The sequence below is a fragment of the Ipomoea triloba genome, chromosome 2 (genome assembly GCF_003576645.1).
Source record: "Ipomoea triloba cultivar NCNSP0323 chromosome 2, ASM357664v1".
NCBI lineage: Eukaryota > Viridiplantae > Streptophyta > Magnoliopsida > Solanales > Convolvulaceae > Ipomoea > Ipomoea triloba.
Genome location: NC_044917.1, coordinates 10,512,168 through 10,525,868, shown reverse-complemented (window position 1 = coordinate 10,525,868; position 13,701 = coordinate 10,512,168). Strand labels below are relative to the sequence as shown.

General features: G+C 34.7%; 1 protein-coding gene across 1 annotated transcript; it reads left to right on the top strand.

Annotated features, from left to right (window-relative positions):
* The first annotated feature begins 764 nt into the window (after positions 1 to 764).
* LOC116010275 (peroxisome biogenesis protein 5) lies at positions 765 to 9,838 on the top strand. Its single transcript, XM_031249600.1, has 15 exons — positions 765 to 1,075; positions 1,473 to 1,601; positions 1,691 to 1,826; positions 2,406 to 2,599; positions 4,773 to 5,018; positions 5,291 to 5,413; positions 5,982 to 6,146; positions 6,696 to 6,889; positions 7,470 to 7,716; positions 8,060 to 8,144; positions 8,273 to 8,382; positions 8,479 to 8,703; positions 8,928 to 8,993; positions 9,087 to 9,181; positions 9,257 to 9,838. The coding sequence occupies exons 1-15, from the start codon at positions 959 to 961 to the stop codon at positions 9,333 to 9,335; spliced, it is 2,211 nt and encodes a 736-aa protein (XP_031105460.1). The 5' UTR covers positions 765 to 958; the 3' UTR covers positions 9,336 to 9,838.
* The last annotated feature ends 3,863 nt before the right edge of the window (positions 9,839 to 13,701 follow it).

The following is a 13,701-nucleotide window of genomic DNA, read 5'->3' as shown; positions in this document are numbered from 1 at the left end:
CCTACTATAACTCTCCAGACTTCTTTCACATTCCTGCACTTTCTCAGAATGTATTTTGCAATTTCGGATTCACCAGGGCAGATGTCCTAGGTGTCATCATTCGTAATACCTTTTCTCTTCATTTCAGCCTTTCCAAGAATTTGATTATGGAGAGCAGTCCGTTTTCATTTTATTGGGGGTTTTGACATTCCAAAGTTTGGTCCAAACTCTTTCCTGCAAATTATTCTCGATGCCCTTTATTAGTAAATAAGCAGAGTTAACAGAGAATTTACCTGAGATTTCCTTAGTCCAATAAAGCTCGTCAACACTGTCATCTTCATCCAGAATCGTCGCTTCGAAGAGCTCTTTCGTAGTATTCGTGATGTATATTTTAAAACTAACCACGCTCTAATAACATGAAACAAATATGAAAAGAATTACTCACACTGTATTACTACACTACTGATTAATTCGTATCTTATATATATGTGTGTGTGTTACAAGAAAACGAACGACAAAACTATAAATTTAGCATATAAACTTTTTCTATATATATTACCTATATATAAACACACACCAATGACACCATATATGCTAATACTCACAAATATTCGATCATAAAAATAAACATGCTAACTATCATATATATTCTCTAGTACTCTATATAGAAAACAATAAAGAATGAAAAATGAGATAAATGAGTCTACCTTTATTTATTTATTATTTTTTTTTCAAAGGACGGTGTATAAATAAAATAAATAAATAAATAAAAGGAGTTGGTTCGTGATAGGCGTTTCGCCCATAGCACCGGTAGCCCATACAACCAGAGGGGAAAAAAACAAGCAAACCCAAGCCGGAAATCGCCAGGGGTATCGACTACCACCATCACTATATAGCCAACCGCCATCGCTCCTCGCCTGCGCTCAAACACCAAATTTTGAACGGAGATAGGAGAGGAGAGCTTTGAGTTGAGAAAAATATGGCGATGAGAGACCTAGTGACTGGTGGCGCAGCCTGTGCCGTGCCTGGTTCTTCTTCCTCCAATCCCTTCGGGGCGCTTGCCAACACTCTTATCGGCTCTTCATCAAAGACTCAGGTCTTGTTATTTCCCCTTGTTTATGCCTTGCCTTAGCAGGATATCTACTTGTTATTCCAAATTCAATCAATTCTGCTACGTTTGTGCTAAATTTAGTGCTAATTTAGTTAAACTTCGCTCGAAATCTAACTTTCACGAGTGTGATAAGTTTCTTATGTTTGCATCTGAGCGGATATTGTATGTTCAAATTCTCGTGTTTATGGCAGGGAAGTAGCTTTTTGCATCCTGCATGCATCATAAGTGATCTGATTTCTATCCCTTGTGAACAGCCTTTTATAATCTTTGCCTACTTTAATGTGCTGCATTTGGAGTATAATTGTAGGGTATTTTTAAATTGGAACATAAATTTGAAGGATGTGAATTATATTAAATTAAATTGATTCATCTGGCTGAGCAGGAAAGATTGAAGGAGATCCCCACATCAGTGACTACACCATCTGATGGCAACTTTGGTGTTGGAGTCCAAGAGCCACTGGCAACTCTTCCAGGGTCAGAGATTGATCATCCATTCCAACCTAATCTGCAGGTTAATATAAAGACACATTTTCTAGGTCTACACAGTTAGGTGGAGATTTGCATTTGGATATGCTGAGTTACTGTTACTTTGACTCTCAGGGATCAGAATTCCTTCAAGGCTTTCGCACTGCTGATCAGAATAGCTTTGCAGATGTATGGGATGGGATACAAAGGCCTCAACTTCCTCACTCTAATTTTCCTTTGGACAACTCTCAACTTCAACCAGAGTTGAATGGTGGACTAGCATATCTCTTGCTCTGTTGTCATCATTGATTTATTTGTTGTGTATTCATTTGTATTTTTTTCAGGAGGGAATAGGGAACTTTCTTGGGATTCTTAGCATAACATCATTGCATTTTATGCTCTAAAATTTATTTGGTATTCCAACTTTAGTTGGGGATAAGTGGGAGAGCCTTTACGTGATTCTTGTTTATGGTTTTCCAGTGACTCCCTAGAATCTATGAAGTGGCATAACTAATAGAAGTCACAAAATATAGTTGAACTTTCAAGACGTCAGCAAAATGCCTCCAACCCCCATTATTAAAATCATCCACTAAGGTCTCCTATAAATTAAATTTAGTGCCCCCCACGCCAACCCCCATCCAAAAATAAAACAAAAAAGAAACCTAAAATGTCCTGGCTCCCTCTTTGCATCTATTTCCTTAAGCATGAACTTTGTGCATTGTTTTAATATCGTTTACTATGAGTTCACATAATGCTTGGCTTTGCCAAAGTTTAGCAATAGTCTCTGGATAGGTCAAATTAGCACTCTTTCTGAATGTGGTTGGGTAAATTGTGCTTGTTAATCATGCAGGGCCACCTCAAAGAGTATTGTCAAACTTTTTGCACTCATTTGTTAATAGCAGCCATGGTGGAATTCCTTTCCGTCCTGCTTCACTTCCAGCATTAGGATTGTCCCAGGGTGAAAAACAATGCATCAGGGATCGTAGCACTATCATGGCTCGGCATTTTTTTGCCGATAAAAATGAAGACTTCATAAATGCTCAGGTTTGGATTTCTATTCCTGTCAAGCCACATAATAGGGTTCATATTGACATCATTTCATTTATTAAAGCACTGGTGTTAAATAATCTCATCTTAACCTTTTCTGTGATCACCAATCTCTGTCTTAAATTTTATGGAATTAGATGAGATAACTCAGATAAGTTAATAACACCACAATACCACATACCTTCAATGCGTAGAGTATGATACATTTCTTTGTTTCATAGACTGGCATTATAGTTTTGCAATATGAAAATTATCATAGACTGCAGAACAATCAAAAGTTAAGTATATTACTATTTGAAACAAAGTTATTAAAAGCGGTTGCCAAGGAGTATCGCTCCACTCTGGTGAAGTGGCACTATACAATGTTGTAAAATCGCTAGGAGCGGACGTTTAATGGGTGCCTAGCGCCTAGGTGCACAATTTTTTTTTAATTAATTGATTAATTATTATTATTATTATTATTATTTTGCATGTGGCGTCCTTGGTTTTTAGACTTCTAACAAGTATTCTTCCCATAAAATATAAATGTTTAATAGCGCATGATACTCTAAAAACACATAACACTCTTAACTATAACCATGGTTGTAATAGGCGCTAGGCGCTAGTCGGGCGGTAGACTAGCGCCTAAGCGGTCTAGGCGGTACCTAGGCGGCTACCTATAAAAATAAAAAATAATGCATGTGTGTGGGTGTATGTCATATATCATATCATATATTTTATATATATATATATATATATATATATATATATATATATATATATATATATATATATCTTACTTTTCTTATTTATATAAATAAATAAATTTAAATATATATAAATATAATAAAAAATTAACAAGGCCGACTCACCTGAGTTAATTCGACTAACTCTGCCGAGTTGGGCGAGTTAACTTGGCCGAGTCAGCCGCCAACTCGGCCCAATCGACCGAGTTAGGCACTAGACTGCCGCCAACTCGGCCTAATCGGCCAAGTTAGGCGCTAGGCGGCTGGCCACCTAGGCGGATGCCTAGGGAGCAATTCGTCTCGGTCTAGGGGCGCCTAGGCGGGGGATTTTTGCAACAGTGACTATAACACATACAAATGAAACAAACAAAATTAGAAAATAATAATAATGGCCGTCTAGTTGGCTGATTTTCCCATTATTCCCTTCGACCTAGGGGCTTCTAGTGCCTAGTCGGCCACCTAGGTCGATTTTTATAACACTGGCACTATATGAAGAAGTGGTTGCCTCTGACCAGAGTGACAGTGAGAGTGAAGTGCCCTTTTCCAGCAAAAGCGAGTTCAAACGGTCAACAAAAAAGCCAGGGTTTAAATAAAAGTCTATTCTTGTTAGAATTATAAGAGATGATCCAGACATTCACCTTCTCCAGACTCCAGCAGCTTCCGGAGTTCCGGTGACTCAACTGCCCTGTCATTGCCCACTCCAGACAAACTTTTTGGCTTCTCCAGCAACAGTGCTTCAACTTCTTCATGTCTTCTTCTTGATCTCTCTTCTTTGAGGGTTTTATTTATTTATTTATTTTAAGAGTTGGATTTGAAAATCTTCTGCGACTTCATTGCTATGCAAGTACAGAATATCAGCTTGAAGTAAAGGGAGTATGGCCATGTGTTTTTGTCTTATATTCCCACTTGTCTCAACCACCGATATTTATATGTATCTATTTCTCTCTCTTTCTCTGGATGGGGAATCCTAAATGACTAGCACTCCTATTTATTACAGTATATATTATTAACAGATATGCTGTGTGGGTGTGTAAATAATTGCATTTATTGTTTGTTAAGTGATAATTATTTATAATATCAATTAATTGATTTTTGTAATAACTTAATATTAAACAAATACTTAATAATAATATTAATAAGTGTTAACTGTTAACGAATAACAATAATATTAAATAATTGTAAGTTTTTAACTTTTTGTTAGTAATAAAATTAAATATTTAATTACTCAATCTCAAATATGTTTCTATAAGTAGATTTGATTTTTGCCGCTTTGCGCTTTAAAGCAAGCTGTGCTTTTTCACCTTAAAAACTTTGGTTTGAAATCCTTTTGGTATGATCTATTTTAGATGATGTTTTATTCTTTTACCTAAATTTACATGTATTTTTACTTGCATTATTTCTCTCTCTCTATATTGACAAGCATGTTGATGCTTATTATTTCTCAGGTTAATGCACTGTTGTGTTCTCTAGATATCGATGCTGATATTAGGGCAAGGGGTCCTATGCCTGGAAGATTGCCGGAGCTGGAGGATTATTGGAATGAGTCACAGGGTATTAAAACCATGCCTCAAGTCGCGGATAGCTGGGCTGCCGAGTTTGGGCAACGTCACATGAATCCAGACACCAATGCTTGGGTTCGATCTTTTGAGCAACAAAATGGTGTTAATGGGTGGGCTTCTGAGTTTGAGCATGTAAGGAAGTATTATCAATTGTGGTATAATGGTGTGGTTTACTATTTGTAATGTGGTCTTCAGTCAACCCTATTGATTTAGGTGTGACTGAGAAGCTATGTTTGTTTAAAAGGTTTTAACCTAAAAGTGTTGGTTATTGATATCAAAGAGCACAAACCAATGAATAATTTACACTGGTATTAGTATGAGGCACAATCACTTATCTTCTGAATTGTGCTTTTCAGAAAGTTTACACAATGAATTGGGTTACACTGTTAATGTAATCTCTGCAGGAGCAATCCCAGCTTGGAATGATTGATCAAATGAGAGGTGCAAATATTCCTAGCTTAGCAGCAATGGAGCAAACACGCATGCTAGCTCACACATTAGCTCAAAACAGGGACCCCAAATTCCAGGTTCTTAAGATGCGTCACATATAACATTGTTCTGCATTTGTGGGAGTAGCATAAATTGTCTAAGTTGTTTTTGCTACATGTAACCTTCCTAGGTACTGTAGCCTCCAATTATTGGGAAATGAATAAAACAAAATATTCTTATTGATAATGCTTGTTGTTGAATGCAAGTGTTGGTAATGTGTTTGATTCTTTGAGTTGCCCCCCCCCTTCCCCAAACAATTTTTTGGACATGGTGATAGCAATCAGCTGCATAATTTGTTCTGATTACTTGTTAGAGCTTGGACATTGGGTAGATTTGATCCTATTCATTGTTTAAATTTGAGGGATAGATGAGACATGATGTCGTTTTGGTGGGGGGCTAATGTTTGGTGTGCATATTGTAAAACCGGTAGCTTGCATAAATAAAGCTTTCTCCTAGCAATGAATTGTGTGATAAGGGACAAATAAGACGTCAAGCATTTGTTTTGGAAGAAATGTTGCTAAACCTTAGTCTTTTATTGGTTTCATCTGCTCCTTTCATTGTTCGGATTTCTTCCTCCTAAAGTATTTTATATTTTGGTTCATATAGAATTCAAGGTTTCTCCAATTTGTTTCAAAGATGAGCCGTGGTGAAATTACCATTGAGGACAATCAAATTAAACCAGCTGCATCTGCACCTGGGGATTGGGCCACAGAATATGAAGAACAGTATAGTGGAGTTCAAACATGGGCAGACCAGTATGAGCGTGAGGGGGTAAGCATAAAATATTTTTTGAGTTTTTAATTGTTTCTTTCATAATCTTAGAAGACTTTGATTTTATCATGTAACGTTAAAAGGTGCTGCAATTGTGGGTTTGTTAGAACTAGATAAGGTTTTCAGGATAATATCTGCACTGTAGACGGTTCTCTACACATACTGATTGTAAAACTTTCTGTCGAACCCATCTCTATTTGGATGTAAATGGCCTGCATTCTGTTGTTTAGAGGTCTCTCTAATTTAAGAATTGATCTTCAGGCTTTTAAAATGGTGCTTATTTGCTTCATTTTGCTCATTGTTATCTGGGACCAGGATTTATTCCTGCAATTATCATCTCATAGTTTTTAACTAATCTCATAGTTGTTTACTGTATAGAAATTTCTAGCCTTATCCGTTTTGTTAGGTTGATTACTAGTGTAAAATAATTACTAGGTTCTCATTTTGTTTTGTTAAAAATATAAATTGCATTGCTTGCAGTTCTTTATATGACAAAGTAGCCAAGTAGGTCTTCATACAACTTGAAACTTATCTGTATGTTGGTTTCAGCTTTCTCATGGACCAAATGGGTGGGCAAATGAGTTCGCTGCTGAGCAAGGGCAACATGGATCAGTGAATGATGAATGGGTTGATGAATTTTCTAAGTTGAATGTCGATGACTGGGCTGATGAATTTGGTCGTCAGGTTGCTGAAGGAGCTTTGGGTGAAACTTCTGCTGATAACTGGGTTGATGCTTATGATGAGTGAGTGTTTTTGAACAGTAATATCAACGCTTTTCTTGTATTTCTATGGAGCAATTGGGGGTTGTTCTAGGTTTTTTGGTTTCATATTTTGATTTCTTGACATCTCATTAATAAAGGTCTCAACTCAACTAAACCTTAATCCCTCACTAGTTGGGTTTAGCTCTGCGGACTCTTCTTTATACTCCATAGAGCTATTGGGTGATGTTCCAGGTTGCCTGGTGTGGTTGATTTTTTTCTCCATGTTCTGTATAGCAATTGGGAGTATTCTAGGTTACCGGGCTTCATTTTTTAGATTTCTTGGTATCTCATTCATAAAATCCAGTTAACTAGCCTAGTAAGTGTTAACCCCAATCTAGTCGGGTCAACTATATTGCTTGTATTGCCCCATCGACATCTCATAAAAGAGTTCTCAAATGGGCATGTCCCTTGACACCTTGTAATATTTGATTTTTGTTGGTTTTCCATTCTCTTCTATGTTGCCACTTGCCAGTGCCCCTCTCCCCCTCCCGTTCTTCCTCTCATGGTAAACTTTGATTTGGACACATATTCCTTTCTGATTGCAGCTGTTATTTTTGGACAGGTATGTGAATGAGCAAACTGCATTGAAGCAGCGATCAGAAACGTCAAGGGGTATTTATGAGTTTTCTGATTTAAACCCGTATGTTGGCCATCCTAATCCTCTAAAAGAAGGACAAGAACTATTTCGCAAGGGGCTTTTAAGTGAAGCAGTTCTTGCTTTGGAGGCTGAAGTCTTAAAGAACCCTGAGAATGCTGAGGGTTGGAGATTACTGGGTATAGCACATGCAGAAAATGATGATGATCAACAGGTTAATATTAGGTCTATGCATTCATTGAATTCTATACCCTATTAGTTAGTCTAAAATCTTCTGCCTTTTCCCTGTAGTGGCTTCAGTTTTCTATTTGCCAGCTTGTGAAAGGAAATAATGCTATAGGAATTCGTGATTTTTTCTTCCTTGTATTCCATTTTGTCACTTTGTCAAAGTCCTACAAAGAATCAGGATAATGTTGTGATACACACACAGTTTAGACTTTAAATAATACTCCGTAACATACAATTCCATAAATAAACATTTGTGCAGACAGCTTAAATACAAGCTTTTATTGATACAATCAGATTTTGTATTCTTATGGTTAATCATCTTGCCACAGGCTATTGCAGCCATGATGCGTGCACATGAGGCTGATCCAACAAACTTGGAAGTCCTCCTTGCCCTTGGGGTGAGCCACACAAATGGTGAGTTGTTATATGAAGTCAAGATAACAAAAATATGAATGAGCAACAGAGATATTTATATTCGCATTGTTCCTAGGAATGATCAAAATAGAGAAAATTTAGTAACTTAGTGTTCATAAAATGATCAGAACTGGAACAAGCAGCTGCGTTGAAGTATTTGTACAGTTGGTTACGCCATCACCCTAAGTATGGAAGCATTGCCCCTGCAGATCAACCTGAGTCCCTATATTATGCAGATGTAAGGTCCATTGTTTAAATTATCCTCCTTCAAAGTATGTCTGTACCTATGTTTAACTTTCACCACATTCTGGCTTTGATTGTGTGGAACACACAGGTTGCTAGATTATTTAATGATGCTGCTCAAATGTCACCTGATGACGCTGATGTATACATAGTACTGGGAGTATTATACAACTTATCAAGGGAGTATGATAAAGCTATTGAATCATTTAAAATTGCTTTGAAACTCAAGCCACGAGACTACTCACTCTGGAATAAGCTTGGTGCTACACAGGCTAACAGTGTTCAGAGTGCTGATGCAATATTGGCCTATCAGCAGGTAAACTCCTGCTAACCTATTTTGGAACTTCTCCACCCTCACATGTACGAATTCCCATTTGATTTGGACTTGAATTACTGGCATACAACTATACAAGTATATGCAGAAAGTACTATCAATGTGCAGTCATGCTTAATGATTAGTTATTTGGTTTACCCATAAGAATATGCATATAAAGAAATGTACATGCTTGTCTCATTATATCTCTGATCTCTTGTTTTCAGGCACTAGATTTGAAACCGAATTATGTGCGTGCATGGGCAAACATGGGTATCAGTTATGCCAACCAGGTAGTTCACAATGCTTGCTTCTAAGAGTTAAAACATCCCGACATACATGAAATGACTAATCCCTTTGGCATGCCATACCATTTTTAAATTCAGGGTATGTACGAGGACTCTATTCGCTATTATGTCCGTACATTAGCAATGAATCCAAAGGCAGATAATGCATGGCAATATTTGAGAATTTCTTTGAGGTATGTTTCCTAATGAACAAAAGCATAACTACCAGGCAGGCTATTAAATTGTAACTTACTGGCTTCCATTTTCAGCTGTGCATCACGAAATGATATGATTGAAGCTTGCGACTCACGGAACCTTGATGTTCTCCAGAAAGAGTTCCCCTTATAAATACAAAAACTGTGGCATGCTTCTAACAAGTGATCAAAAGAGGCATGTGCATGAAGTTGCAAGACCATCCAATTGAGCCGATATTTTCTTTAGTTATTAATATCTTGAATCACAATTACTATTGTTCATCACTTATTTGGATCCCCTTAATAATATTCACTCATTCAGAACTAGAGGATCAACTAGCAGCACTTTTCTGAAATTTTATAAAGCTCCAACTGCCACCAGGTAATCTAGAGGTAGGTGTAGTTTGAGAAACACTGCTATGAAGTTGATTGTATGTTTGGAGTGGGGAAATATAGTCGACCTTGTTAGAGAGGTTAAGAAAAATAAGCTTATTTTAGAGTTCACCATGTATAAATGTGAGTTACCCAATTTAGTAGTTGTATAACATATAGTGTGTGCATGGATGTTATTGTTTTAAATTTGATAATGATGGGATTCTTGGCTGGCTGATTGGTCTATTGATGGAATTGTTGGGCTTAAATTTGCTCCCGTTTCCATTCCTTGGTTGCAATATATTTATTTATTCCGTATTTATTTTGTCTCCTATTATATTCAACATGGAATGTTCCTAAATTTGATTTCCTAGTAGAGGAGACTTGGGGTTTAGAACTTAGAAGTGAAGGCAAAGGGTCTACTTGCATTATGGTCTATAGATCATGGAACAATATAACATTCAGATTATGTGTTTGCAATTCTGTACGTGTTAACTACATACACATCAAATGGTAATTACAGACACACAAATTGTTATTATAGAATAAGTTAATTGTAGACACAATATGCTAACAATATATTATGTTACATATTTTGAACTTACAGTTAATAATTTGTGTCTGTAGTTTATGTTATGTGTCTTCAATTTATTTACAGGTACATAAATGGTTAATTATAGATACATAATGTATTAATTGTAGACATTATTTTTGAATCCGGGTTTACAATGTAACAATGGATTTTATTCCATGTTATAACAATTGAGTAGTGTAGATGATGATATCCGGAGAGCTTTGATGGAACTTTTGAACCTCAAAGTTGTTTTGGACTAGCTTTATGCGCACCTCACCCTAAGTTACTTGAATTGTGTTTTATGATACGCAGCCTCATTTAAAACATTCTGTACTTGCTTTACTACATACACATAAATTGTTAACTATAAGTACAAAATATGTTAATTAAAGACACATAAAATTATTAGTACACATGTTATGTGTTTGCAGTTAATATATTTTATATTTGCAGTTAACATATTTTGTACATGTAGTTAACAGTTGATGCGTCTGTGTTATCATGTTATGTATTTGTAATTAGCATGTGATGTGTTTTTAATTTGTTTATAAGTACATAAATAATCACCGCAAAAAGGTTTTAAAAAATTTCCGAAGTTACAAAATACAAATAGAAATAAATCTCACAAATAATTTTAATACTATATAAAATCTGCCACTCCCTCCCTTATCTTCTAAGAGTAGGGAAAATTTTTAATAAATGTGTATTTATGAGGTGTTGACCTCTAAAACAATGACTATGTAACCTACCAACAAAACTAGATTATTTTTGTTTTCTTAGCAATATATGCATGTATATTACTTACTTTACGTGTATTACTTTACATATTTATACGGAGTACTATATATATATATATAAGGGGTGGGATGAAGTGGGGTTAGCCCCTTCAAGGCTTCAAGCATGGCTCTGCTCTTGCACATGGTCCTTCCTGGACTTTGTTTGGTTGGACTTGGATCAATCATGATATCTAGCTTGTCTTTTACTGGTTTGCTCTATTTGCCTGTCACCAACAAAAACCAGAGTGGCAATCGCAGCTGCACACAATGTTGGAAGGAGTAAATTAAACTATCAAAGAAAATAGAGGACAATTTTATTTTCTTTCAAAACTATATAATAGAAAGATTTAAACTAGATGAAGTAATTTTGTTTTGGAGTTACCCGATGATGTTATAAACGTTTGACCAGCGTGATTGACGGCCTTTCCAACTGAAGGAATTCTAGTACGAGCGATTTTCTGAATGAAATAAGAGGGAGAATCTCTTTGAATAATGAATAGTAAGAAATATAGGTAAAATGGAAAAGGAGTAAAGATGACCACAAATGACAAACTAGTCTCTTTACTTCAACTTTCCATTTTGATTATTTTCTTTTCTTTTCTATTTTCATTATTTATTTTCTATTTTCAGCTTAGAAAACAAGTTTACCAAGACTAATTTTTTAAATTTAATGTTTTGGAAATATAATGATATAAAAATAAGGGGAAAGAGTCATCAAATAGGCCATCGAACTTTACGTAAAAAGTCGATTAGGCTCTTAAGCTTTTTAAAGTTACAATTAAATCTATCAACATTTTATTCTGGTGCAATGAAGTTCAAAAACCAATTAGTGACGTGTGATAGCATGTCATTAAGGTTCCGACAACCCTCCTATATGGATAATTATGAAAAATAATTTGATTAAAATGTTGTCAACCAAACAATGTGTGTGACTTTTATTCTCATTCCTTGTGAATAACTCGATAAACCAAACACACCTTCAAACTTTATGGTTAGGAATTTAGACATTTCAAAAAATAATTAACAGAAATACTTAATCAATAATGTTAAATCTCAATATTCATGAAACATAAACATATATGAGCCATAAAATTATTATTTTAAAAAAACAAAAAAGGATAGGAGCACATAATCACCACCAAAAAGATTAAAAGAAAATTTCTATTTTCTCTTACTAGATTTACTTCTTAATATTATATTCCGTAGATATTATAGATATTTTTTTTTTGTAAATATAAAATTTAAGAAAACTGTTTACAATATTATTAAACAAATTAAAAATATAACTTTTTTTATTTTCCCTTTATAATTTTTAAATATGATAATTAAAATTTACCACTTTATGAAATTATGAAATATAATTTAAACTAAAAAAATTTAATAAGTTTTGCTTATCAATATTTTTATTGCCTAGTAATAATAATAAAGAGCTATTTACCAAGGGACCGCCGACAGCAAGAACTGCAACTACGGCATACTTCGCTCCTTCAAAAAATGCATCTACAAAATCTCGCAAACATAGTTTATTAAGTTGATTTAAAAAAATATATTTTACATAATTAAAGCACAAAACATAGTTTATATCAATTAATTAAATTATAAGACTTAAAATATTTTAAATTCAATTATTTTCTTCAAATAAAAATATAAATGTAAAATGTTAAGTGATACCTCTAACCACTTGTTGGGTCTGAGCTGTCTTGTCACTTTGGGTAGAAGAATTTGAAGACACCATTCTTTCTTCTTTCTTCAGAATGCTTAATTATATCTAAGAAATGTAATTAGACACAAATGCTTGCATTTTATATAACTCCCAACTTTATATATATTTACTAGCCAAGATACGCGCGTTGCGCGTAATGCAAGGCCCAACGTAATCTCATATATGTAAGTTTAACATTAAATATTTATTTGAACTTATTCATGAAAAAAAAAAAGATTGTAATATTGACATTATGACCATAATAGAGTAATAGATTGAGATGGGTAAGTGTAAAATAATATTAATATGTTTCAATTTTATTTTTAATTACTTGCAACATTTACATACGATATTGTCACATATAATTAGCTTTGCATAAAAGCATGTTCGTTCAAGTATATTGCGTTTGTACAAAAGGAAACTCTGTTTATCATTCCATTTCATCTGGCAGAGTCAATTGGCAGTATGCAAAGGGGAAAACCCAATATATTTTAAAAAACAAAATAAAACACAAATAAAATGACAAATGATGAAACAATTACTACCCAAAAGTATATATTTATTTAAATTTTTTATTTTTACAAAAGGAAATTAAGAACGGGAAAAGCTTTAATTATCAATGAAATCGAGAATACAATAACGATCTTGTGAAACTTAAGGTGGTTCATCTATCACTTCTGATTTGACGCCATGAAGTTTCCATGAATTGTCATATTTAGCAGTGTGTACAATATCCATCAAATGTTTATATCTTCTTTTCTTTCTTGAAGATTCCCTAATTACTTGAGTCTCTGCACGTAACTCAATGTTTGGGTCCTTTAACATTCGTTCCTTTTCCTTTTGAAGCTCAATAACTTTCTCTTTGTTGACAGCATATGTTTTGTCTTTGCTGAGATATTGTAAGTTCTCAAGAAGGTTGTCCATGCTTTGCAATTTCCGGTATGGCCATCGTTTAATTCCCAATTTTGTACACATTCTCTTCAACTTATCTTCACTTACATTGAGCTCCCTTGCTGCTTGGGCTGCGGGTAAATGGAAGAATTTTGAAATAGTATTTAAACCCCAGTGTTTAGAGGTTCTCTTGTCAAATACAATG